The sequence below is a fragment of the Tinamus guttatus genome, unplaced genomic scaffold (assembly GCF_059628265.1).
Source record: "Tinamus guttatus ecotype Peru unplaced genomic scaffold, ASM5962826v1 Tinamus_guttatus_pri_ptg000356l, whole genome shotgun sequence".
Lineage (NCBI taxonomy): Eukaryota > Metazoa > Chordata > Aves > Tinamiformes > Tinamidae > Tinamus > Tinamus guttatus.
The window spans coordinates 346,814-371,530 of record NW_028288890.1 but is presented as its reverse complement, the minus strand read 5'-3'; the positions used below and the strand labels follow the sequence as shown (position 1 = coordinate 371,530).

Below are 24,717 nucleotides of genomic sequence, written 5' to 3'. Positions count from 1 at the left end.
CTTTGTCAGAGCACTCCAAGAAATCACAGACAAAGAGCAAACGTGACGAAGCTGCCCAAATCCTTGGCCTGACTCACTCACAAGATGCTTCAAGCAACAGATTCTGCCACGAAGAGCACGCAGGGTAAGAAGGGAGCTGAGGAAGCGCAGCCAGGAGCGGGACGCTCGCGTACGAGGAGCTTTAACGCTGCTGTTTCCTGCTCGGGGCAGCGGCTGCTGCCAGCCTGTTGCTCACGCGGGGCCGCTCGGCAGCGGCTCCTGTTCTCGCCCAGAGCCCCCTGCTACAAACAGCCCCTTCCCAACCACGGATTATCGAGGGATGAGGGGAAAAATAGGAAAAACCCTCTTCCGTGCACCTCTGTAAGGGCTTTAACACCAAAAACAACGCTCAGCGAACACAGCGTGGGGGACAGAGCCCTCAAACGCCCGAGCCGGGCCGCGAGGGCACGGACGGCCTCGGCCTCGGCCCCACGTCCCCCGCCGACCCCCTCGACCTCTCCCCGGCGCCCAGCGGCCCCGGGAGCGCCCCGAGCGCGGCCGGCGCCGCCCGCAGCGCCCTCGGAGCGGCGCCTTTGTGCGCTGCGAACGCGCCCGCAACCGTGGCCGGGGCGACGCGCGGCCGCGGGGCAGGTGCCGCCGGGGAGGCCGCGGCGCCCGCCCGCCCGCCGCTGTCCCCCCCTTACCTGCACGCGCGGGCGGCGCGGCGCGGGCCGCGGCCGCCACCATGTCCCGCAGCTCCGCGGCCGAGACGCGGACGCGCTCCAGCCCCTCCGCCATCTTCCCCCCACGGCGGCGGCGGCGGCGGCACCGGGGCGAAGAGGCGGCGGGGGGGGGGGGAATGGGAAACGGCCGGGGCGGAGCTAACGGCGGCCGCGCAGGGCCAAACGCCGCCGCGCGCATGCGCGCGCGGGGGGGAGCGCGGCCGCCACGCGCGGAGGCGGCGGGCGCGGAGGTTCCTCCGCGCCCGCCGCCTCCGCGCGTGGCGGCCGCGCTCCCCCCCGCCGGCCCCGAGGGCAGACGTTGCCCCTTCCATACGCTCTCCCGCTGGAAAACGCTGCCCTGTCCCGACAGGGAGCAACGCGGCTGCTGTGGGAAGGGATGAAGCTGCTCTCCGAGCGGCTCCGGGCCGTCTCCCCGGCCGTGGAGAACGTCTGTGTGGTGCTGTGCGTGGAGCTCCGCGCCCTAGGCTGGCCCACAGAGCTCCCTGGGACGAGCCCGACGCTGGGTTTGTACAGCCTGGTTTGTGCGCTATTGAAATAGATGGGCAACCCGCCCTGTTTGTGCTTTTAGGGAGGGAGATGGGAAGCTGGGCTTAGGCTCCAGAACAAAGCCACTTTGCTCCAAAGCAGAGCCAGAATTGCTACAGGGAAGGCTGCCTGTGCTTCCCTGCCCAGCCACGCGCTCCAGGATGGGCCTTGGGGGAGCTGCAAGCGCCTCCCAGGCTGCTGCTTCCCTTTCCTCAGGCTCAGCAATAACCTTCAGCAACGTCCAGTGTGGGATCTCTCCTTGATGCAGCAAAATCCCCCCCAAGCTCAGCCCAGTGCAGCAGCAGCCCACGTGGGCTGGGGTCCACGGGACAGTAGGGTGAACGCAGCCTCCCCTTTGGCCTCCACAGCCCAATACCACCAAGACACAGGGGCTTCCATGTTTTTGAAAATATCTTCCAACTAAAATAAATAGCTGTAACTGGTACCTGAGCAGCAGCTGGTGGGACAGCTGCCCTCACACAGATCCCAGCACTGACATGTCCAACACAGCAGTGCTGTCCTCACTGTGTACAGGACGAGAGGGCGCAAAGGCACGAACTGCGGGAGCCGTCTGGGCCTCGAGACTTAGTCCAGCTCCACGTCCTGTGCCAGGGGCACCGTCTCATCCCTCACCCACGGCACAGGCTCCGGAACATAGGGGTCATAAGTCCATTTGGGAAAAACACGTTTGTAGAGGTTCAGCAGCACCGTGTCCTGGGATTTTAGCTGTCCATCGAAGTGACACTTCATGTGACCATGGGTTCCTAGGCACAGGGCAGAAGAGGCCATCAGCTGTCTCTCCTGCCTAGGAAGGGCAGGCTGGGCATGCACATTTCTCCCAGCTCAGCTTCAGAGACAAAAAACAAACCTACCTAATGGCTCCTTGATATGTCCCCTCCGACCCCACTTAGTTCTCAACTCCACTGGCTTAAACCACATCACATCCTCTGGAGAACAAAAACATGAAAGCAGGTAAGAAACAGCCCTTCCTATGCAAGCTCAACCCCTTCCACAGGCAGCAGGAGCTCTGCCTCCACGTCCCCCCTTCCCACCTCTGTTAAAAAACATGTATCGCACTACAGCTGTCTTGGTAAAGATCTTGAAGGGGTGGCCGCTGAGCACCAGCCGCTTGATGACGATTCTGTCGGGGTCCACGGCGAGCAGAGAGCCCGTGGCAATGAGATCGTGCATTCCTGCAAGGCAGAGGCATCAACACACGCGGAAAACGCGTCGCGCTGCTGAGGGAGGCAGTGGGGACACTTCCCCAAACGTGGCAGCACAGGGCAACCCCCCACACCAAGAGCAGCGATCAACGAGCTGATCTGCTCAAATGGCATCAAGTAAAAAGGACGCGCAGCTCTTTCAGCCACACTTTCTGGATAGGGGCACTCATGAGCTGAGAAAGGCCCGTTCCCCAGATGCCACCTCCCCAACGTTCACCAACTTACCGTTGCTTCTCTGCTTAAAAAGAAGTACTGAGGCAGGAGGGAAAGTGATAGGAGCATAAACAGTCACCACGAGAGCAGCATCGGGCCGCAGAAAACGCTCCAGCTTGTGCTTGTCAGCTAGGGCAGAAGAGCAGTGACCAAGCTCAGTCCAGAAGCAGTCACCAGAGCTCTGGAAAACCCTCATCGACCCCATCCTTCCCTGGTTCCTGCTCATGTTGGCAGGCGGGCTCTGTTCTGCAGGGAAACCAGGCACACGCACCCCTCCCCAGCGGGGAAGGGCACCTGGGGACCACAGACCCCTGTGCAGAGCCTGCTACTGCCCTGCCTGGGCCACAGAGCCGCGAGCCCAAGGCCTTCCAGTCCCCCGCTGCTTAATGCCTCCTCTGGAAGCCTCAGAGCCCAAGGATGCGACTTCACAAGGGTCCTTCAGACAGGTTCAGACACATGGCTAAAACATCACAGGCTTCCTGCCCTGGCAACCCCAGCCCCTTTTCCAAGCACCCCCGAGATTCCCACACAGGCCCCTCACAAACCTGACGTGTGCTGGGAAAACAGGGGAGAAGCTCGGAAGCGTCGGAACCCGCAGTGAAAGATCAGCTCCTCCTTCGCCTTCACCGGCTCGTTGTTGCTCGGATGCCGCCGCACCAGGAAATTCAGCACTGACATCTGCGGGAGACGCAGCGGCGTGAGCGGCCAGCGGGGGAGCAGAGAGCAGCCGACATCGCAGCAGGGACAGGCGCCCTTGACAGGGGGCTTTGCCACGAGCTCCACACCAGCTCGGCCACATCACTCACCTTCTGCTCGTGAGGAAGCAGCGTGAACAGGACGAGCGGCCGCCCGTCCCTGAAGCTCTCCATCACCGAGACAGGCACGTTGCAGACGTGAAGCGTAACGTACCAGCCCACCTGCCAAGAGAGGATCAGTTAGGAATATCTCTTTCAATAGGAAAGGTATCAGCAGAAACATGTCTGGGTTACAGAATCCAAGCGAAAACATTATCTGGGCTTCTGACTTCAGGTTAAGAACCAGCTGGCTGAATGATCAACCCTGCAGCCACTTCCCTGCCAAGTCTCTTCTCCCAGGAGCAAGGGAACACAGTACAGACAGAGATGGAAAGATGACTGGCCAGCAAGAGCAAAGGGAATTACCGAAGCCCCTTCAGCCTCCTCTTTCTCTATCTGCCGGAAGATGTGCTTTCTAGTTCGGGAGAAGTCCTGGAACTGAAAAATCCTGGCATAGTCCCTTGGGAGATTCTCTTTGGGGTCCCATGGAGAAGTCCTGAAACTCTTGAGCCCTCTATACTTCTGAAACCTAAAGGACAGACAACAGGAAAGAAATTACTTTACAAGTCTAGATGTCCTGCCAGCCCCTTCCATGCTCCTCAAGATCTCACCTCCTCACAGAAGGCAAAGGGAGAAAATTTTACCCTTCTCAGGCCAGAACCCAGCTCCCCCTTCCCAGGGAGCTGCCCAGGCCACCCACTACCCACACCAACACCTCCCCTGGAAGCCTCAGAGCCTAAGGGAGAGTCTTCAGAAGAGCCTTCAGCCAGGTTCAGACATCATGGCTAGGACATCACAGGCTTCCTGCCCTACTTCCTTCAGCTAGACAGAGGGACCATTCCGCTGCGCTCCCAGCAAAGGGCAGATTCCCACCTGACACGGGCCGGCACGTCACGCGGCGTGTCCACCTCATCTGGAAACATTTCGTCCATTCGCTCCTGTTTGTATCTCTCCAGCATCTGCTCCTCGTCCTCCTCCATCTTCTCATCGTAGTGCTCGTCGCGCACGCACTCGGACACAGTCATGGTCTCGCATTCCTCCTCCGCCAGCTCCTCTTCCTCCTCGCTGCCTTCCTCCTCCTGACACAGAGAACAGCAGTGTCCGTCACCGCTCCCGCACTCCGCTCACGTCCACGCAGCGCTGCAAACCCTGCGTGTACTCACAGTGCAAGACACAGGCCAGGCCACGCTGCAGTCACTCATTTTGCCAGCTAACAGGCCAAAGCAGCCACACGATGCACAGGATTGAGAGCTTTAACTCTGAAATCCAGGCAGGTCCTGACTGTTTTGCACGTTTGGCAAACGCTCAAAGGACAGGACTGTCCTAGGACACACAGCAGTGGCCTGGAGATGACCTGAAGTATCAGCTCTTGAAGGTACCTGGGAAGCTGCCTCTTCCATCATATTATCCATGTCATCATCTTCCTCTTCCTCCTCATCTTCCTCAGTGTCCTCTTCCTCATCCACAATCCAGGCTGCCTGGTACTTGGATGTGCCCTTGGGGACCTTCACCACCTTCCTGTTGGCCTTCAGCGAAGCTGTGGGATTTCCAGGGATCAACACAGGAACCTCCCTCCTGCCCCTCCACAGCACCGACCCCAGGAGAGCCAAGAGCTGCTCTAGGCCAGAGCCACTGTTTCCCAGGACACAAGGTGACACCGGGAAGCCACATGGCTCCGCGGCAGGAGTGGGAAGTCACCAGGAGCTACGGTCCCAGATCAGTGCATTTCTTCACTGTCCCCTCAGCCACCCCAGGGACACAGGGATTGTCACAACACCCTAAGGGGACACGGAAAGGCTACGGACACCCAGGCACTGCTCACCCTCTGCTTCTTTCAGTTCCTCATCGGTCGGCCACGTCTGCTCCCCTTCCATGGGATCTGGGACCACTTCTGACTGCAAAGACTCCTGCTTGCTGGCATCTGCCTTCATCAGGACCTTCACGTCCTCCTCCATCTCATCAGCACCGTTCAGAGAATCATCCTGAAAGGCCAGGGGACAGTCTCCAAGTGGGAACACACCCAATTCAGTCTAGGGACCAACTGGAAGTGAAGCACTAGCTCCTTCCCCAAGTCCCTCACCACCAAAACAAACCCCATGCTGACAAGCAGAGCATAGACCCCCTCAGCACAACACTCACTATGTGGTGACACCACCGTGCTCGTTACGTGCTGCGCCCGGGGAGGCCTTGGCTCACTGGCAGAGCACGAGTTTACTGCCCCCTTGATGAAACTCCCCTCAGCCACACACACCCCATCTTACTTTCTTGATGGAAGTCTAAAAACGTCATGTTTTAACGGGCCAAACCTGGCCAGTAGCCCACCTGTATATCCATGTCCTGACTCCGCTTCTGGCCTTTAACCACGCGGGGATTCAAAGAGAGAGGGTCCGGGGGGGCCTCCACCTGGCTCATCTGGAAGTCTCCGTGTCCCACAATATGCACCAGGCTGTTCACGCTCAGCGCCTGGCCCCGCACGAAGCCGGACACCTTCAGGGTGCCGAGCAGGGGGCTCTCGTGGCCGGGCACGAAGTGGGCGGCGTAGGCCAGCAGGTGAGCGCGGCGGGCGCGGAAGGCGCCGCGGCGCTGCCTCTGCGCGGCCAGGTGCCGCAGCAGCAGCGAGGACTCCGGCTCCGCGTTCAGCGGGAAGAGCTTGGCCTCCGGAAAACGCTTCTCAACAGCCTTGGCGAGCTTCTTCTTAGCGTCCAGACGTTTCTTTGGGGACAAGTCGGTGCCCCCTGGGACGGCGAGAGCTACCAAAGAGCGCACAGAGCCCCCGATCAGGACAGAAGCCTGCTCGTTCCCATCTTACCAAACATTAAGAAGACAAATTCTAATGTCTGCAACTCAAATGAACCAAATAGCAGTTTCACCCTTTCAAAAAGGCCCACGATCATCGCAGGAAACCATCACCAGAACACAGAATACGACAGCAGGGCAAGAGCGCTTGCCCAATGGATCTGCGCTTCGAAACAGGGCGGTGAGACACTTGTGCTCACAGAATCACTTGCCAACATGTGGACTTTTTAATTACTGCAACAGGAATCACCCCCAAGCATCCCCTTAACCCGGCCCCTCTAGAAGCCTATATGTTCCTTGCGTACTCACCAAAGCTGGGGAGCCCCTGTGCGAAGAGGCAGGAGAGGCAGCGCTCCCCCACGCTGTCCCAGCCCTCCACAGGATCCAAGAGGAACAGGAGGGAATCCGCAACTTTCGCCAGGTCCAGGACAGCGTGAAGATCCCCTGTGCACAGAACGTCTCTGTCCATGAGGCTGCCGAGGCCGGGGAGCCAAACCCCATGGTGACACCAGCGTTTCCTCACCCGCCTGCGCGACCACGAAGCGCCAGCGCTGCTTGAGGCGGGGACAGAGCAGCACGAAGCCCGCGGCTCCCCCGTCGCTGCTGCGCACGGCGGCCCCGTCCTGGCTCTGCAGGAGGCGGAGGGCGTCGGGCACCGCGGCCGCCCCGTGCAGCGGCACCACGGCCACGAGGTGCGGGGGCCCGTCCTTGCCGCCCAGGTTCCGCTTCTCCGCCAGCACCTGCGGGGAGCGACACCGTCACTCCCAGCTCCTCCCCAGCCTTCCTCCTCCTCCTCAGCCCGGACGGGCTGGGCCCGGGAAGAGCCCCTGCCCCAAACTGGTGCCCGATACCCTCCCCCAGACCCCGCTCCTCCTCCCGCGGCCAGCGCGGTTCCCAATTCCGCTCGGAATCGCCCCAACTCCCGCTCCCGTCCTCCGCCCGGCCACGCTCCCGGCTCCCGCTCTCCCCGCGCGCCGCCGGGCTCCCTCACCGCCTCCTTGCGCTGCCGGCGCAGCTGCAGCGCCTGGTGCCGCCGGTCCGCCCTGGCGAGCTGGTGGCGCCGCCGGCGGGGCACGGCCTTGGCGGCCACGCGGCCTGCGGGGAGAGAGGGGCGATGAGCGGCGCGGGGGACCGCGAGCCGCGGGCCGGGCCGGGGCCGCCTCACCTGGTGCCGCGCGGCGCTTCCCGCCCTTGTGCGCCTTGTTCTGCTGCTTCAGCGGCCCGGGCCGGTGCGCGCCCGCCGCCGCCATGCTGCCTCCTCGCCGCCGCGCCGCTGCCGGCGCGTCACTTCCGGCGGCGCGGAGAAGGCGCGGGGCATGCTGGGAGCGCCGCCACAACATGGCGGGAGCGGAGCCCGCGGCGGCCCCGACCCGCCCGCGAGAGCGCCCGGGCAGCCCCCGTGCACGGGTGGGCGGAGAGAAGAGCTGGGAAAGAGGGGAAAACTGGGAACATTTCAAATCCTGAAGGAAAGAGGGGAAAAAAAAACCTACCGCTTATCTCTTGTCATTTAAGCAAGATCCGGGAGAGCCGCAGGGCTTGTTTGCCACGTGTTTTGCCCTTCATGTGTAAAAGCAAATTCCCACAAACCTGCAGATTATAAACAGGAGGGAATTCCTGTTGTGCCAGGGTGCCCTGCGCAGCGCAGGGAAGTCAGGATCCCGGGAAGCAGGAGCGGAAAACCCAGCCCCAGCTGCTTCAGTATTGCAGGTCAACACGAGCCCTTCCCGCCGCCGCGTGCGCTGGAGGGGACGGGCAGCGAACGGCCCCAGGGAGCAGAACGGCTCCCTCCGCTCCCCAAAACCTTCCTGCTGGAGCGGGGAGCCCTTGGGGCCGACCCCGATTTACACACGGGTGCAGGGGAGCCGCGGATCTGATGGCAAAACGCAGCCCTGCGTTTACAAAGGGAGACGGGTTGCAACTGGAAGGGCCAGTTTATTAGAGAAACCTCACACTGGAGAAGTCACAACACGGCGGGAAGGGGCCAGGCACGCGGAGCCCGGATCTAACGCCCAGCTCCGGCAGCGCCACCGAGGGAAGGGTTAACTGCAACAGAGCTCATGTTTACAAGCAGCCTGAGACGGTATTTAAGTTCAAAAGAAAACCTCCCCGTTAGACAGTTTGTTAAAACAACAACAAAAAAGTTTAAAATGTTTAACAGCTCTGTGTTGGTGGCCGCAGCGTGACGGGGAGGCGGAGGTTACGACACACACAGTTCTCTGCGGGGCTCGGCCCGGGGCTGCTCTACCAGTGAAGGCCGGAGGGGGGGGTCTTCTCGTCTTTGTTGCTTTCCAGGGAAAAGGGTGGGATTCGGACATCAAAGTGGGAGCCATCGGGCCTCTCAAATCGAAAAGTACCCCTGCAAGATAAAGGCAGAGATCACACCGAGGCCGGGGCAAACACATCCGAATCATCAGCAATGAAGTAAGAAATTAACTTTTTGTGTCCTGCGGAGAGACCCTGGGGCTGCGTTTGCACAGGTTGGCAGCCGTCCAGCTCCCTGCCAGCGTGACTGGGCTATCCCAGCCCTCCCGGGCAGGTCACAGCACATTTCCTGAGGAGAGATGTCACCCCCACCCACAGCAGTGTCTGCCTAAAAGCCACCCCAGAGGAGACAGAACCATCTGAGCTATTTTTACAAACTCCAGTTTACTGGTTATCACCAGTAAATTCAGATTCTTATTTCTTGGCAGAAGCTCCATTGGTTAGAAAGCGTGGGACAATCATGAAATCCCATTGCAGACATAACTTGGAGCAGCGTCTGCTTTGAATTTCAGAAAGGGCATGGAAGAACCGGATCTATTTGTCCTTGCACAGGAGAAGCATTTGCCATGTTCCCAGAAGAACCCTCACTGCGCTCAAATACAGGGCAACTCGCACTGCAGAATGTGCCCTGGGCAAGAGCACTGTGGAGATACAGTAACAGGTTCTCATTACAGAGAGGACACAGAGACAAAAGGAGCCAAGCTGAGCTCGACTTCTGAACTACAGGACTTTTGTCTCCTTCTCTTCATGATGCAAGTAGAGAGGAAAAAATACAAAACCCCTAAACGAACTCTTTTCCTTCCCCAGGACATACATTCAGGCAGTTTTAAATACACAGCATGGTAAGCAATGCTAAGAAAGGTCTATCTTATAGGCAAAGAGCTGCTCTCATGTATTTTACAGCTCAGGCAATTCCAAGGCAGTTTAACTTCTGAAACAGATTTACTCAAAAACCTCAAAACAGAAAGACCTGTCACACAAAAGGCAAGAGGTGGCAGCACATTTCTTGTCCCCACAGAGATGACACTACCTGTGCCAACCCACCTGGGAAGGGAATCTGTTTCAGCCCCAAGGCACAGGAAAAGAACAGCTCAACCCGAGCACTTTCTTACATGCTTACAGAAGAGGAGACTTTACTATAGCTTAGACTGAAGGCCTTATCTGACCTAAATTAGGAGTAAACCTACATGCCAACTTCTTGGACACAGAACTGCACGGCTTCGCCCAGAGGGAGCGCAGGGAGTGCTCGTGCTGTCCTAGGGAAACACCCCTATGCAGGGGAGAGAAACCACAACCTGCTGGGGATGGAGAACTGCTCCAGCTCTTCGCCAGTCCAGTCCAGAGGAAAAGGATAAATTAGCCCAGAGCGCCTCTCGGTGCAGGGAATCAGATGTTCTTACCACTAACTGGGACTACTACAGGGTAGCTCATAAAAACACCCGTCTTTACTATCAGCTGTGTCCTGTCCAGTCCACTTCTACCCACCTTCGAGTCTTAATCCCAGACTGCAGCCTCTGCATCCCAGATCAGTGCTGTGGGGTCCCGTATCTAAATATCCCTGCAGTAATGAGTGCTCCTTACCACATATGCCCGCTGGACGCCTGCAGGGAGACGTGACTGCTGTACTGAAATGCTGGCTGCTCTTTGGATAAAACTGGCTCCTGAGAAGACAAGAAGAGAACACTCTACATCAGCAGTGGGTCTTAGGACTTCTCCACAGCCACCCATCAACAAGAAAATTACACAGCAACAAGAAAAACAGACATCCATGGGCTAGAAAATAGTACCAGGCACCAGTTCTTCTTGTCTGCTTAACACCCTGAGCTTCACTACCCGCTAGACGACAAACAGCTCACCCAGTGAGGAGCGTGAAAATTGCAGTTTTCCCGTTATCAGTCATTTAGGATCATTCTCTAATAGTCAGTGTGAGGTTTTAGCTCACAACTATTAACAACAGATAAAAAGCTCCTCATGATCTTTTCATAGCTTGCTTTGTATCCCATCTAAAAACACCCATTAAGAAACTGATGGCTAAGTCAGCCCAAGCAAGGGTTATATTTCCCCGAACAAATACAAGATGTTACACGATACCTACCCTTCCTACAACCCCACGGCCCCTGACAGTTTCCAAGGTGCCCGACAAGCTAAATATCCTCCAGTGCCGTTCTCGTAGTTGTACCACTTCACTGTCAAGGTTCTCCAAGCGAATACAGTAGCGCCACTGGACAGAGGAAAGACTGTGATCAAGACATGGAATCAGCTGCAAATTGCTAATAACCCACAGCTGATACTGGGAAACAGTTGCCAGGCAAGGGCTACTCTCCCTCCGAGCTTATCGCACAGCAATGCTGCCACCACAAATAAACTCCTTCCCATTAGCTGCTTTGTGAAACAAAAGGCACTTACCCAGTAGACATGGGAATTCTGGGCTTCCTGTCAAGAGAAACAAAAGACTTTAGCAGCTGTCCCTCAAAGCCCAGCGCCAAAACCTCTCCAGCTGGCAGCACTGCACAAGCACCGGGGCTGGTGCTCCGCGCCGGGTGACGCAGACACCTCCCGTGAGCACAGAGAGCTGCTCTCCAGAGCAGCCCAGCAGGTCCTGGCACTGCTCTGGGCATGGAGAGAATTTCAAGGATCTTGTGACTATAGAGGGTTGATCAAAAATAGATGTCCATGTTAAGGACACATTATACAGGGCTAGGCACACCTCAGTCCTTGCCTTCAGGTATCTCTTTGGCTGTGTTAGGACAAGTATCAGTTGGGATCCATGGGAGCTGCCATTCCACATCACAACTATCCCATGCAACAGCCCAGGCTCCCAGGCAGCCACACTCAGCTGGGTTCAGAAATCCAAGCGCCGATGGAACTCCCAGCCCTCCCTCTCAGGAAAAGGTTGGCTAACATCAGGTCCTATTATTTGGGATGAGGAACATCAAATTGAAGCTTTAAAGAGCACACAGCACCAGCTCAACCCAGAAGGCTTTAGCCAAACCCTCTAACCTGCATTAGAAGCAGCAGACAGACCTTGGCAGCCACAACCTCCCCGCTGCACAGGTTAACAGCACATGCCTGTCACTATAGGACAGGTGGCCTTGGTGCCACCCTACACACATGCCCATCTGCGACTCAGGCAGTCAAAGATCAATGCACAGTCTTTCCTAAATCTTCAGGACTATCTTGCTAACACTGTTCTGCAGAACAGTCCAGGTTATTTCACACCCTACAAGTGACAAGCAAAAGCTAAGCTGCAGGAGCTGTTCTCCAAAATCGTATGAGAACAAGGTTTCAAGTTCTCTGCTGGAAATAATGACAATGAAATCACAATTATGAAAAGCAGTCATTTCTCCAGTAAGAGCAGAAAATAACTCCAGTCTGTATACTGGGCTTAGGAAAACACAAAAAAAAAACAGATCACAGAACCAACGTGCAACATGCAACAGAGACCTACCCTCATGCCCATATAGAAGGGGATGACTGTGACTCGGATGTTCTCCGTAGTTTCTCGGTGGACATCGGAGAGCTCCAACCACGGGTGGTTCTTCTCCTGCCACGCACACAGCGTATCCCTCGCTACAAAAGGTGGAACTGCAGGGACGGGAGAGAGGACAGCTCAGCAGGAGAGGCACTTTGTAACCAAGCGTCCTCCCCTCTGAGCTCTCACATAGTTGCAAAAATTATTTAAACGAGGCTTTACTATAACAAAATCCAAACCAGACCGTGATTTACACTTATTATGATGAGTTCCAGACACTCGTCTTAGCACAGGTTAAGCAGCTGGGTGCCAAAACTTTCCTCTGAAGCCTGAAGTTACCTTTCGTTTGGTCGTACATGAGAAACCTCTCAAAGAGCTCGTGCTGGATGGGCACTTGATCGGTGGAGCTGTAGGGAAGGATGTCTTCGTGGCTCACATAGTCTAAACCTGAAAAAAAAACCCAAAGCTACTGAACTTCTCCAGTATAGAGAAGAGCAGAAGAGGGTTATGACTCTTCTAACCCTGCATGGTAACAGTCCACACCTCTGGAAAGCTCTGGATGCACCAGCAGGGCACGTTACTCACCTGGGATGGCGTAGAGGGCTCTGCTGTCATCGTGATTTGCCAGGAACGTAACTGCTTCTGTCTGCGACCTCTGGGACTGAGAAACAGGGAGATTTACATCTTTCGGTACAAAATGTTGCAGACCACTTTCCATTTGGGTTTTAATTTACAGTTCTCTCCCACGCATGTAATTTTTATTTTACTGAAGCAATTCACACCAGATTTTTTAAATTTCTCTAGACTAATTCTCCACTAAAACATCAAGCAAGGAGGGGTTTTGGTGCTGTCACCCACATGCAACAGAATATGAACACCAACAGGAAGAAGAACTGAGGTTGGAGAGGAGAAGTATGGCTCAGAAAATATTGATATGACACTTGAGACCATCTTTCTCAGGATAACTACGACCTGAAGAATGACTTTGTCCTAAAAGTTCCAAACATTCCCTGGATAAGAACTCACACTAGTCATCTTAGCAGCACTCTGTCAGCCTTTTTACTCCAGTAGCTGCACATTTAGGGAATTCACACAGGACAAGCTCTGCAAGTGTAGGCAAGAGAGTTACGGGTTACTTACTATATGTGGACAATCCCGGGCATCTATTAACACCTGATAGTAAGTGTGTGTTTTGCCTTTGACTTCTTTGGAGCCATGGCCTGCTGCATTCTCGCTCCTAAATGGAAAAGAGGAGCAGGGAGCTCAGAGCAGCCCCCAGTCCCAGCACCAACCCACCCCCTCGCCACAGCATTTCCACATGGGATCAAGCTCTTCCTTCAGGAAACTGTTCTTTCAAGCCCACTCATAAACAGTATTTTTTTAAAGTATATTTCAGAGTGTTAAACCATTCAATTATCCATCTTCAGGCCATCCACCCACACGTCGATAAATGGGCTGGGACGACAGCGAATGGTGCCTGTCACCGAAGAGCAGCTCCGTTTTCAGATCTGGTCTTCCTGGCCAGGCTGGGGGAGCTCTTTTCCCTGCTCATTCGCTCTCTATCTGCTCATTCCTCAGCCCAAACACACTCACCTGGCAAACCTCCAACAGGCAGCAGGAAAAATGGCTGGGAGAGGTGAGGGAAGGGAGTAAACAGACACAGTCTATGCCACGGATAGACTTTGCCTAACGGGCTGAAACTGGGAAATCATGTGGCAAATGCAATTCCCTGGCAATGTGAACAGGAAACAGCCTCCAATTTTAACACAAGAGCCTCGTCCTAACTCAAAAAGCAAAACAAAGTTTTGTTTGGCTACAAAAAAATAGTGGGGAGGCTTGGTTTTTATTTTCTAGACAGACACAGTCCTCCTTCACAAATCCACCCTGTCTCTTAACTGAAATTAATACTCCAGCAATCTCTCCTCTTTCAGCCCCTCTCAACTGATCTTCCTGCAAAACAGACTTGCACTACTGTCTTCCTTAAAAAGATTTGCTTATCCTAATTAAAAAAGGCCTTCAGGAAATGTAAATGCAGCAGTATAAGAGCATATAAACAAGAACAAATCCTCACTTTTCTGTGACAGGAGAAGCAACATCTCGATCGTAAAGCCTGGCTTGCCAGGGAAACAGGACTATTCCTCGATAGCCAAACACACTGTGAAGAAACAGCTGAAAAGACAAAACGATTACATTTTAATGCATAGCAAACTTCTGTCAACTTAGGTACAACAGAACACGTGCCAAAAGCCCTTTTTTTTCCAATAATATCTAGAAAAAATGCATGGAGGCAGCATTAGCAGTGTTTACATCAGGAATAAAGAGAGAATCATCAATGTGTAGATAATAGAGATAAAGGGGGAACCAGGGTGGCTTGGGATGAAAGAACAAATTCACATCATCTCTGTCCCATTAAAGTGAACAACTAAATCAGTTATAACAGTTATAACTAAATCAGTTACACTGGACATCAGAAGTAAAGGAAAGGAGACTGGAATGGAAGAGATCAAAGCCGGAGAAGCAGATATCTGAGGAATGAGCATGGAAATGACAAGTTCAGCTTTTTTCCTCACACTCAGCAAAGGGAAACTGCTTAAAATCAGCGGAGCAAACGCCGCTGGAGGAGCAGTTGTGTCGCGCTGCAGATTCTTATCGGTGTCCCGCAGGCAGACGACTGACAAACTGCGCACGACTGACAAACTGCGCACGACTGACGGACGCAGCAGGGACGAGGAGCGCCGGCTGCGGGGCGGGCTCCCCCAGGCCGCTCACCGGGCCCGTCGGGTCCTTTTTGGCTCACCTGGCCGGTCTCGTACTTGCCGTGCTGCTTCGGTGCCTCGAACACCCCCACGGTCTCCAGCACTTTGCCCTCCGGGCGGTTCCTAGGGGCCGAGCGCGGCTTTGCGGAGGCTGCGGGACGGGGGGAGCCCCCGGCCGCTCCCCCCTCAGGGCTGACACCCCCACAACAGCCCTGACCCGCACCGGGAGCCCCCGTCCTGCCCTCCCCATCCCCTGCAGCCGCCCGCCCCTTGCCCGGCTACCCCCAAATCTCCTCTCCCCCATCCCTGCCCCCTGACAGCCCCTCTGCCTCCCCACACACCCTCTGTGGCCCCAACTGCCCCTCACAGCCCCCATCTCCTCCCCAGTGCCCCCGAGCCCTCCCCCAGCCCCACAGCCAGCCCCAAACACCCTGACACCCCCCACACCTCCTCCCCAGCACCCCCAGACCCCCTGGCCTGCCCAAAACACCCCGACAGCCCCACAGCCCCTTCCTCCATCACCCCCCGGCCCCAAACAGCGTGACACCCACCATGTCCTTCCCCCTCCAACTCCAGGGCTCCCCAAACCAGCCTCAAACACCCCGACAGCCTCCACGTCCTTCCCCCTCCATCGCCAGGGCTGCCCAAACCCAAAAGCAGCCCCAAACACCCCAACAGCCCCCACGTCCTTCCCCCTCCATCTCCAGGGCTGCCCAAACCCAAAAGCAGCCTCAAACACCCCGACAGCCTCCACGTCCTTCCCTCTCCAACTCCAGGGCTCCCCAAAGCAGCCCCAAACACCCCAACAGCCCCCACGTCCTTCCCCCTCCATCTCCGGGACTCCCTAGAGCCCAGACTAGCCCCAAACACCCTGACACCCCCCACACCTCCTCCCCATCACCCCCAGGCTCCTGCCGCCTGCCCAAAACACCCCTGGCAGCCCCCACGTCCTTCCCCCTCCATCTCCGGGGCTCCCCAGAGGCCCCCAAACACCCTGACAGCCCCACAGCCCCTTCCTCCACCACCCCCCAAGCCCCAAACCGGCCCCAAACACCCTGACCGCCCCCCCCCCGCCCACCCGGCCCCGCGCAGGCCTCACCGCGACGAGAGCTGCCTGCGCGGCAGCAGCAGGACGGGGGCGGCCCCCGCCGCGCCGAGCCCGAGCCCGAGGCCGCCGCGGGCCGGGGCCGGCTCGCAGAGGGGCAGCGCGCGGCCCCGGCAGCGCCTCAGCGCGGCCGCCACGCAGCGCCGGGCCGCGCCGCCCGCCATGGCCCCACAGTGCCGCGCGCGCGCGCGGCCTCCCGGCGGGCCCCGCGCGAGATGGCGTCGTGCGTGCGCGCGGGGGCCGCGGCTGCGGCGGGCGGCGGCGGCGGGCGGGGAGCTGGAGCCGCTGCCCCCCGCGCTGCACCGCGAGCTGCGCGCGGCCCTGCGCGCCCCCGGCGGCCTCGTGCCCTTCGGGCTCCTGCGGCGCCTGCACGCGGCGCTGCGCCAGGCAGGTGGGCCGGGACGGGACGGGGCGCGGGAGGCTCCGGAGGGGGAGGACGGCGGGGGCTGTCGGGGTGTTTGGGGCTGGTCTGGGTTCCGGGGAGCCCCCGGAGATGGAGGGGGAAGGACGTGGGGGCCATCAGGGTGTTTGGGGCTGCCTTTGGGTTCTGGGGAGCCGTGGAGATGGAGAGGGAAGGACGTGGGGGCTGTTGGGGTGTTTGGGGCTGCTTTTGGGTTCTGGGGAGTCCTGGAGATGGAGGGGGAAGGACGTGGAGGCTGTTGGGGTGTTTGGGGCTGCTTTGGGTTCTGGGGAGTCCTGGAGATGGAGGGGGAAGGACGTGGGGGCTGTTGGGGTGTTTGGGGCTGCCTTTGGGTTCTGGGGAGCCGTGGAGATGGAGGGGGAAGGACGTGGAGGTTGTCGGGGTGTTTGGGGCTGCTTTTGGGTTTGGGCAGCCCTGGCGATGGAGAGGGAAGGACATGGTGGGTGTCACGCTGTTTGGGGCCGGGGGGTGATGGAGGAAGGGGCTGTGGGGCTGTCGGGGTGTTTTGGGCAGGCCAGGGGGGCCTGGGGGTGCTGGGGAGGAGGTGTGGGGGGTGTCAGGGTGTTTGGGGCTGGCTGTGGGGCCGGGGGAGGGCTCGGGGGCGCTGGGGAGGAGATGGGGGCTGTGAGGGGCGGTCGGGGTTGCAGGGGGTGCCTCAGCGCCGCCTCCCGCAGGGTCCCCGCTCTACCTGCACGAGCTGCTGGAGGGCAGCGACATCGCCCTGCCCGAGGTGCCCGTGCGCCCGCGGGTAGGTGGGTGCGCGGGGAGGGCGGGCGGGCGCCCGCGGCGGCGCCGGCGCTCACGGCCCCGCGCTGCCCCCGCAGAACCCCGAGCTGGAGGCGCGGCTGGAGCGCATCAGGGCCCGGCTGGCCAACGAGGAGTACCGGCGCATGACCCGCAACGTCACGGCCGCGGTGAGCGCCGCCGCGGAGCCCCCGGCGCGGGAGCCTTCGGTCTCCGTGTTCCTTCCATCCCTGTGATTCCCTCAGGCTCCTGGAGTTCATGTCGCCTCTGTGGGGGCTCCCTCCCCTTTCCTTTGAGGAGACAGGAACGCTGTTTAGTTCCTCAAAATCAGGGCAGGCCGTGACGTGGCGGGGAGCAAAGGAAACCCTCTGAGTAGGGTGAATGTAGCAGAGTGGGAACATAAGCCAGGATTAGAGTGACTCCTCTGCATTGTCCCAGCCTGACCACGAGCACAAACCAGGGAACCCCAGGCCTGGCAGAACAACCTCCCCGCACCGTGTCTGACCGCTGCTGGAGCCCGCAGAGGCTGCCTGAAGTTTGGAATGAGCCTTTCAGACAGGGCTTTGTGTCAGGGCTGCTCCTGTAACCAAATACCACACACCACAAGCTGTTTTATTCCTTTCTTTCAGGAGCTGAACCGGTACGGGACACTGGCCGACTTTGGGAGGCAAGGTGAGTGCAGCCTGTTCCGCTGACACTGGGCTGGGTGTAGCTACAGGCAGAAGAATCACCCTAGGGAAACGTCACATCAAAAACCACATCGTTGTCTTCCCCCCGTCTCCAGTTCGCTCCGTTAAGGCTGTGGTCATCGCCATACTCAACTTCTTTGTCACCGTGGCGGCCTCGTTCGCGTGCACGTACCTGGGCAGCCAGTACATCTTTGCGGAGACGGCTGCGGTGAGCGAGCGCCCGCGGGCTCCGCGCGCGCCCAGCCGCCCGTGGGGGCTCCCTCACCTGTCTCTGTGTCCCCAGCGCGTCCTGTCCGCAGTCATCGTGGCCTCCGTGGTCGGCTTGGCCGAGCTCTACGTGATGGTGCGGACCCTCGAAGGAGACCTGGGGAAGCTGTGACTGCGTCTGCCCGGGAGTCCTTTACCTTGGGCAGGTTTGTCCTGGGACTATCGGCTGGTTGCACCAGGAAAACTGCTGCATCCCTCAGGCCTCATCCTTGCACGCTCCTTACATTCCCAAATAAATCATGGATTCAAGACCTCGCAGCTGCAGAGCAGAGGAGCCCATGGCAGCGGACTCCTACTCTGCCAGCACAGAGAGAGTCGTCAGCTGCTGATATGGTTCTTTTGGGAAGCTGCTGGGAATTTCTGGAAATAAATATGTTGTGTTTGTGTTTGCAGCCTCTTTTGTGCACACAGCACCGTGCCCGGTCTCTAAAAGACGCTCTAGAGAGCTGCAAATCTTCCTTTCTATCCCATTCCGTTTCCTGCGGAAACCTGTGTCCTGGGTCTGTTCTTCCTGCTCCCTTCTTTAGGGAGGGCATCCCTCGCCTGTGAGTGGCATGGGGGTGACCTGCCCCATCCCGTGTGCACGTTGGGTCCGCGCAGAGCTCTCCCGGAGAGCGGCAGCACCCAGGCAGCGGCCCTGCCACCACGGTGGCGTTTCAGCCGCGGCCCTGGCAGCTCCGCGTGTGGCCCTGCCCTTGGTGGAGCTCGTGCCGCATTGTCCCATGGGGAGATGTTGGCACTGGGAGCTGCCTGCTCCTGCTCTCCTGGAAGCTCCAGGCCACCAGAGATGGGGCAGGTCACTCCGATGGCAGCAAGGGGCCCAGGTGTGACCACGAGCTGCGGCTCTGTCCCAAGGCTTCCCCCAGCAGTCACTTAAACCCAGGAGGACAAGCAGCCCCGTGCAGAGCCCGGGGACTCCCCAGGTGCCTCAGAGCAGAGAGCGGAGGCAGCTCGGTGCAGCAGTGGCCCTGCAGCAGGGAGGGGACCCTGCGGCCGCCACTGCCTGACACTGGGGTCCAGGACACCTGCCGAGCGGGCAACGTGCCAGGGCCGGACACGGTGATTAATGCTCTGATGGCAGCTAAGCCCCTCTGCGAACGCGCTTTAATATCCGATAGGGGCAGATCGGGCGGCACCTGCAAACGTGCCCGCGGATTAGGGGCGGCTGTACCACAATCATCCGCGGATACGGCCTCAGATTAAGGTATTTTCCCAAAAGATTAGTCGGAATTAGGGGGGATGCTGATGGGGGGCCATCCCCGCGGCGGCCTCACCGGCATTTAGGATATTGGATGACACGGCGGGACCTGAAGGAGCGGGCGGTAATTCCCGGCGCTAATGAAGCCCCGGGCGGCGGGGGGGCTACGGCTCGCCCAGGTTGGTGATGGCCGCGCTGTAGATGAGGTCGGAGATGGAGCCCAGCGAGGTGGGGAGGCCCCGGGGGGCTCCCTGCGCCCCCGTCTCGGGCAGCGCCGGGGCCGGGGCGGCGGCGTCGGGGGGCGGCGCGGGGGGGCCCCGCTCGGCGGGCGGCGGCGGCGGCGGCGGCTCCGCTTTGGCGCTGCGGATGCGGCGGGCGCGGCGGTTCTGGAACCAGACCTGGCCCGGGGGAAAGCGACCGTGAGACGCCGGTACCGGCCCGACGGGGCGGCCCGGGCCAAGGGCGGGGGGGCCCCGGCGCCCCGGGCCGGCGGCGGGGACGCTCCCCCGGCCCCGCTCACCTGGATCTTGGCCTCGGGCAGCTGCGTGAGCTCGGCCAGGCGCTCGCGGGTGGCGATGTCCGGGTAGGGCACGGCGGCGAAGGCCCGTTCCAGCTCCGAGAGCTGCCCGCGGCTGAACGTGGTTCGACGGCGCTTCCGCGGGCCCCCCGCGCAGGGCCCGGGCCCCGGGCCGCCGGGTCCCCCCGCCGCCCTCCCGCCGCCGCCCGGGCCGCCCGCCCCGTCGGGGAAGCGGAGCAGCGGCCGGGGGGCGCCCGTGGCCGCGCTCATCCTGCCCCGCTCCCCCGGCCCCGCCGCCCAGCCGGCTTTTATCCCCCCCGACGGGCTGGGACCGCCCCGAGCGGGCGGCGCTGCCGGGGCCCCCCGCACCCGCGGCGGGATCCGACCCCCCCGCCCAGCGCCTCCGGTACCGGTAGCCCCATCAGCTCCCGGTGCTCGTGGCCCCGATGGTTCCCGGGACCCGTCCCTTCCCCTGGTCCCCCAATGGCTGTGGGCTGGTTGCCACTCTTAGCTGTCCCCAGGTCTCATTGCTGGCCCCTGTGGGGACAAGGGGCAGGGGCTCAGGGCACAGCCCGGCAGCCCCAAGGTGTCTGTCCCTCCTCGCCAGGGACGAGGTGACACAGGCAGCGCTGGCTGCCGGTCCCTCTGCCTTGCCCTCCCCCGGCCGCTCTCCCGCGGGGCTGGCACGGGTCAATGTTTAACCGGAGCGGTGGTACCTGTTTTGCTGGGCAGCCCCGGGCAGCCGCCGGTGGTTTGTGCCGGGGCCGTCCAGCCGCCTCCAGGGCCCTCCATGTGCGACCGAGGGGCACTAGGGGGTAATGGAGCCCAAGGGGGACTGGGGACGGGAGCCCCAGCTGGGTGCCAGGACCAAAACGCTGCGCCGGGCCCCGCGGAAACCGTAAGTGAGCGGGGACGCGGCGCGAGGCCTGGGGATGTGGCGGAGGGGAAGGCACCATGTCGGGAGCAGAGCCAGGGCCGGAGCAGCGAGTGCCTGGCCACCCGCCCTGGCCGAGCAGGGAGGTACCTGGGCCACACGCTCCAGGACTGGGACTCCTGGAAAGGTGGGAGAGCGCAGGGGGCTCCGGGCAAACCCTAGGGGTAGGAGAGGCACCTGTTTCCCCTCCCCGCTCTGCTCTTTGCTGTCCCCAAGGAGCCCAGGGGAGCAGGAAGGCACCGCAGCCGGGAGAGACACGAGCCTGAGAGTGGTGGTCAGGTAAGGGGGGACCGGAGCAGGGGTTCGGGAGGTGGCGGGACAGGATGGAGCAGGAACCTTGTCCCACACGGGGGGACACGTCAGCGCAGGGAGGCGCCTGGGGGTGTGGGAAGGGAGAACGGGACCCCTTGTGTGTCCCCATGCAGCGACACATCTGTCCCCCCTGCTAGGGTCCGGCCACTGACCTGTGCGGAGACGCGCCGTGGTGACCGGCGGGTGGTGCGCAGCCTGGGTGACGGCACCGTCCACGTGAGTGCCACTGCGCTGCAGGGCCAGGGCCACCAACACCCCCTGAGCCTGCGCCCGCCCGCAGGTGAGCGCGGCCAGGCACGATGCCACCTTCGGCTTCAGCGCCGTGTTCGACGCGGGCACCTCCCAGGAAGCCGTGTTCGAAGGCAGCGGCATGAGAGAACTCGTGGAGCTGGCGATAGGCGGGTGAGTCCCCGTGTGTCCCCATGGCCCACCCTGTGCCTGGCTGCCCACGAGCCCCATCCAGGCCTGGCTGGTGCATCTGCATTGCCCGGGCCGTGCCGGGAGATGGCATCCCTGCACTGTGCCCGGAGCCGTGCCCGAGGCTCCGCATCCGCCCCCAGCTTCGCCTGCACCGTCTTTGCCTTTGGACAGACGGGCTCAGGGAAGACCTACACCCTGATGGGGCCCCTCGCGCAGGTATGGACCGTCCCCGTCCCTTACCTCATCCTGGCCGGGCACCGGCTCTTCTCGCCACACTCCGGGCACCAGGGTGCTGGGAGCAGGCACCAATGGGGACCCAAGGGTGCTGCTGTCCCCACTGTGTCCCCGCAGAGCGAGGCCCAGCCAGCCGTGCCGTGCGTGCTGGGGCTGATGCAAAGGTCCTTCGCATGTCTCCTGGAGCAGAGCCGGGGTGCTGGCCTGGCCCTCAGTGCCTCCTACGTGGAGATCTACAACGAGCAGGTAAGTGCTGCCCCGCCACGTGCCCTGCGCCGCCGGCAGCCCCTGTCCCCCCTGCCAGCCCCCTGTGCCCCCAGGTCAGGGACCTGCTGAGCCCGGGGCCTCCTTGTGCCTTGCCCCTGCGGTGGAGCAAATCCCGGGGCTTCTACGTGGAGAACCAGCTCAGCGTGGAATTCGAGAGCCTGGAGGCCATCGCCGAGCTGCTCCTGGAAGGTGCTGCGCCGCGGGCACGGGCTGTGCAGGGGCCCTGGAGCCAGCGCAGGGCCCTCAGCCCCGTGTGCCCGAGGTCTAGCGCTGGCCCCGGGGCTCCCGGAGAGCAGCGGCCCCACTGCAGCGGGGCCGGGTGGGTGGCAGAGGGTGTTGGGCACCCCCGCATCTCGCCGTGTCCCCGGGCAGGCTCCCGCCGGCGCCGCAGCTCCGCGCACGCCCTCAACAAGCACTCGAGCCGCAGCCACGCTCTGCTGACCGTGCACGTCCGCAGCCGGGCCGTGAGCGTGCGTCCTGATCCGGGCATGGGGCTCCTTGTGGGGGGTGGCACCAGCCCTGTGCTGGGGGGTCCCGTCCTCAGGGATGCTGTGGGAAGGGGCCAAGTCCTAGGGGTGGCACCCAAACCTGGGGGGTGGCTGGGATGGTGCTGGGGGGCTCAGGGTGCCACGGCTGCAGCGGGTGAGGGGGGAGGGCGGCTGGGACGGCGTGTCACCGGCAGCCCCACGGGTCCCCAGCGCGGCAGCAAACAGGGCACGCTCTGCTTCGTGGACCTGGCCGGCAGCGAGCGCGTCAAGGACACGGGCTCCACAGGCGAGCTCTGCGTGGAGGCCAACAACATCAACCGCAGCCTGCTGGCCCTGGGTGAGGCCCCGGGAGCCCCCCGCGCGCCGGGGAGCCCGGCGGAGGCGCCAGGGGTGCCACGGGGCTCGGCCTCCCCCAGGACACTGCATCTCGCTGCTGGCCAAGCCGCGCGGCAAGCGGCCGCACGTGCCGTACCGCGACAGCAAGCTCACGCGGCTGCTGGCGCGCGCCCTGGGCGGCTCGGGCGTCACGCTCATGGTACGCGGCGGCGGTAGCACCGGGCGGGCGCGCGGCAGGGTCTCCCCACGGGCTGCTCAGGCGGGCTCTGCCTCGGCGCAGGTCGCCTGCGTCTCGCCATCCTCGCGCTGCCTCTCGGAGACGCTGAGCACACTGCGCTACGCCAGCCGGGCCCGCAGCGTCACCACCAGGCCTGTGCTTAACAGGGTAGGTGGCGGGTGCCCGTCCTGGCTGGGGGCAGGAGGCTCCCCCCTGAGATGCTCTTCACACTCCCAGGTGTCCCGGGCGCGGCTGCTGCAAACCTTGGAGGAGGAAATCCAGGCCCTGCGGCTGGAAAACCTCTCCCTGCGGCAGCAGCTCTGCTTGCCCCGGCTGCCCGCGGGGAGCACGGAGGGCGCCCCGGGGCTGCCCGCGGGGGCAGCGTCGCGTCCGTCCCCTCGCAGGGGGCAGTGCCCTGGGGCCGCAGGTGAGGACGACGCAGATGGGGTCCCGCCGAGAGCCCCAGCCTGGCCCAGCGTCTACGGGCTCCTGCGCGACTTTGTGGTGGGGAACGAGCAGCTGGGGCTTGGCGGCTCCGCGACCCTGCCCTGCGCACGCAGGAGTCTCGAGCTCGGAGCCGAGGGGGGCGGCTGGAGCCTCCCAGCCGCGCAGGAGCCCCTGCCCAACGATGTCTCGCAGGGCTGGGGGTGCCTGTGCCAGGGAGGCAGCGTGGGCAGGGGGCAGGAGCGCCTGGACGCGCCTGGCCCCCTGCCATGGGCTGCCGTGCTGCAGAGCGGCAATGCCCCGGGGAACCCCAGCACACTGATCCCAGGGCCCAGGCAGGGCGCAGAGATCGGCCAGAGGCTGCCTCAGTCCTGCCCTGCGGCCTCGCTGCTGCCCACGCAGCCCCGGGCAGCTCCCGAGCTCCTCGGGGACGTCCCGGCCCCCAGGGCCCCGCGCAGCTCCTGGAGCGCCCGCGGCCCCGGTGCCTCCTGGGCGCTGGTGAGCACAGGGGAACGGGACCCAGGCTCGTAGGGGCACTGCGGCGGCAGGGCCAGGACCAGGACCATACAAACTTGCTGCCTTCTCCTTCGTGCAGAAACCACCTCTCGTCTCCAGCTGCTCCTGTTGCCCCTCGTGCTGCCCTGAGCCAGCCAGTGCCATCGTGTCCCAGGTAGGGCCCTGGGCTCATTGCGGAGGTGTCCAGCCTGGCAGGCTCACAGCTCCGCTTGTCCCCCAGGTGTGGCCAGGCGCTGCCGCGGGAAGCGCCAGCCTCCCGCCACCCGGCCAGGAGGCTGCAGCTCTGCCCGGCTCCCGTCAGCTCCCCAGACACCCCCGGTCACACCAGGCAAAGCGGTGAGAGCCACGGCCGAGGGTCACCCCTGCAGCACCAAGTAGGGGCTCCGCGACCCCCCAGAAGGTGCTGGAGGAGTCGGCAGGTGGGTCAGGGGCTTCGTGTGTGCTCACAGCAGGAGCCAGAGCAGCACCAGGAACTCGTCCCAGCGGCACCCGCTCCCAAGGGAAAACTGGGACCAGCGGGTTCCGGAGCGCAGGACCAGTCCCGAGGGAAAAGTTATCCCTTCGGCCCCGCCATGGCCAGGGCTGCCAGAGCCGAGCGGTGAGCAGGGCGGTGGGGGAGGCCGGGATACAGCCCCTGCCCTTCACCTGGGGCGGGTAGTTACTCGGAGCTGGGTGACCACCAGCCTGGCACCGGTGCACGCGTGGGTTGCACCTTACGCAAAGGGGCTGCTCCTTGGGGCACTAACCCTGCCTGCTCCCGGCGGGAAGCTGCCGGAGCCCTCCCTGTCCTGCAGTGGGAAGAGACCCCGGCCTGGCTGGCGGAGCAGATGTGAGCAGCCCCAGCT

The 24,717-nt window shown here is 61.5% G+C and overlaps 5 protein-coding genes and 2 non-coding genes across 7 annotated transcripts; 2 read left to right on the top strand and 5 right to left on the bottom strand.

Annotated features, from left to right (window-relative positions):
- Positions 1-1,819: 1,819 nt before the first annotated feature.
- Positions 1,820-7,523, bottom strand: TSR1 (TSR1 ribosome maturation factor). The gene is made up of 15 exons (XM_088529931.1): positions 7,439-7,523; positions 7,265-7,368; positions 6,797-7,013; positions 6,583-6,717; positions 5,800-6,227; positions 5,300-5,459; positions 4,857-5,014; positions 4,351-4,556; positions 3,844-4,006; positions 3,490-3,600; positions 3,229-3,361; positions 2,696-2,812; positions 2,300-2,440; positions 2,120-2,194; positions 1,820-2,011 (listed from the first exon to the last, which is right to left on the bottom strand). The coding sequence occupies exons 1-15, from the start codon at positions 7,521-7,523 to the stop codon at positions 1,833-1,835; spliced, it is 2,412 nt and encodes an 803-aa protein (XP_088386057.1). The 3' UTR covers positions 1,820-1,832.
- LOC148593648 (small nucleolar RNA SNORD91 family) lies at positions 3,075-3,166 on the bottom strand. Its single transcript, XR_015913668.1, has one exon. It is a non-coding gene; the product is annotated as a small nucleolar RNA SNORD91 family (small nucleolar RNA).
- Positions 4,194-4,285, bottom strand: LOC148593647 (small nucleolar RNA SNORD91 family). Its single transcript, XR_015913669.1, has one exon. It is a non-coding gene; the product is annotated as a small nucleolar RNA SNORD91 family (small nucleolar RNA).
- Positions 7,524-8,414: 891 nt separating the features above from the next.
- Positions 8,415-16,032, bottom strand: POLDIP2 (DNA polymerase delta interacting protein 2). The gene is made up of 11 exons (XM_088530037.1): positions 15,863-16,032; positions 14,805-14,886; positions 14,079-14,176; positions 13,148-13,244; positions 12,593-12,668; positions 12,347-12,454; positions 11,984-12,120; positions 10,942-10,968; positions 10,631-10,756; positions 10,117-10,196; positions 8,415-8,629 (listed from the first exon to the last, which is right to left on the bottom strand). The coding sequence occupies exons 1-11, from the start codon at positions 16,030-16,032 to the stop codon at positions 8,515-8,517; spliced, it is 1,116 nt and encodes a 371-aa protein (XP_088386163.1). The 3' UTR covers positions 8,415-8,514.
- A 73-nt stretch (positions 16,033-16,105) lies between these two features.
- VMA12 (vacuolar ATPase assembly factor VMA12) lies at positions 16,106-18,200 on the top strand (the record flags this gene model as incomplete). Its single annotated transcript, XM_088529930.1, has 6 exons — positions 16,106-16,259; positions 16,964-17,037; positions 17,114-17,203; positions 17,663-17,705; positions 17,818-17,930; positions 18,006-18,200. Coding segments are annotated over 6 exons (570 nt in total), but the record flags the coding sequence as incomplete, so codon positions are not given.
- Positions 18,201-19,349: 1,149 nt separating this feature from the next.
- Positions 19,350-19,974, bottom strand: SEBOX (SEBOX homeobox). Its single transcript, XM_088529976.1, has 2 exons — positions 19,708-19,974; positions 19,350-19,585 (listed from the first exon to the last, which is right to left on the bottom strand). The coding sequence occupies exons 1-2, from the start codon at positions 19,972-19,974 to the stop codon at positions 19,352-19,354; spliced, it is 501 nt and encodes a 166-aa protein (XP_088386102.1). The 3' UTR covers positions 19,350-19,351.
- Positions 19,975-20,522: 548 nt separating this feature from the next.
- KIF12 (kinesin family member 12) lies at positions 20,523-24,712 on the top strand. Its single transcript, XM_088529929.1, has 16 exons — positions 20,523-20,602; positions 20,855-20,917; positions 21,088-21,166; positions 21,231-21,352; positions 21,511-21,586; positions 21,722-21,850; positions 21,925-22,060; positions 22,244-22,341; positions 22,570-22,696; positions 22,776-22,894; positions 22,976-23,080; positions 23,150-23,854; positions 23,952-24,026; positions 24,093-24,208; positions 24,322-24,470; positions 24,641-24,712. Exons 1-16 carry the CDS (start codon positions 20,523-20,525, stop codon positions 24,703-24,705), a joined length of 2,244 nt encoding a protein of 747 aa, XP_088386055.1. The 3' UTR covers positions 24,706-24,712.
- The last annotated feature ends 5 nt before the right edge of the window (positions 24,713-24,717 follow it).

Coding starts and splice junctions, on each gene's coding strand:
- SEBOX (XM_088529976.1), bottom strand. CDS start 19,974: ATGAGCGCGGCCACGGGCGCCCCCCGGCCGCTGCTCCGCTTCCCCGAC. Junction 19,586..19,707: donor TGCCCGAGGCCAAGATCCAG/GTGAGCGGGGCC, acceptor CCCCCGGGCCAG/GTCTGGTTCCAGAACCGCCG.
- POLDIP2 (XM_088530037.1), bottom strand. CDS start 16,032: ATGGCGGGCGGCGCGGCCCGGCGCTGCGTGGCGGCCGCGCTGAGGCGC. Junction 13,245..14,078: donor GCTTCTCCTGTCACAGAAAA/GTGAGGATTTGT, acceptor TTTTCCATTTAG/GAGCGAGAATGCAGCAGGCC. Junction 12,121..12,346: donor CATGTACGACCAAACGAAAG/GTAACTTCAGGC, acceptor CCGTCCCTGCAG/TTCCACCTTTTGTAGCGAGG.
- TSR1 (XM_088529931.1), bottom strand. CDS start 7,523: ATGGCGGCGGCGGGCGCGCACCGGCCCGGGCCGCTGAAGCAGCAGAAC. Junction 7,369..7,438: donor GAAGCGCCGCGCGGCACCAG/GTGAGGCGGCCC, acceptor CTCTCCCCGCAG/GCCGCGTGGCCGCCAAGGCC. Junction 5,015..5,299: donor GGAACTGAAAGAAGCAGAGG/GTGAGCAGTGCC, acceptor GAAATCCCACAG/CTTCGCTGAAGGCCAACAGG.
- KIF12 (XM_088529929.1), top strand. CDS start 20,523: ATGGAGCCCAAGGGGGACTGGGGACGGGAGCCCCAGCTGGGTGCCAGG. Junction 22,061..22,243: donor CGCCGAGCTGCTCCTGGAAG/GTGCTGCGCCGC, acceptor GTCCCCGGGCAG/GCTCCCGCCGGCGCCGCAGC. Junction 24,209..24,321: donor CGGTCACACCAGGCAAAGCG/GTGAGAGCCACG, acceptor GTGTGCTCACAG/CAGGAGCCAGAGCAGCACCA.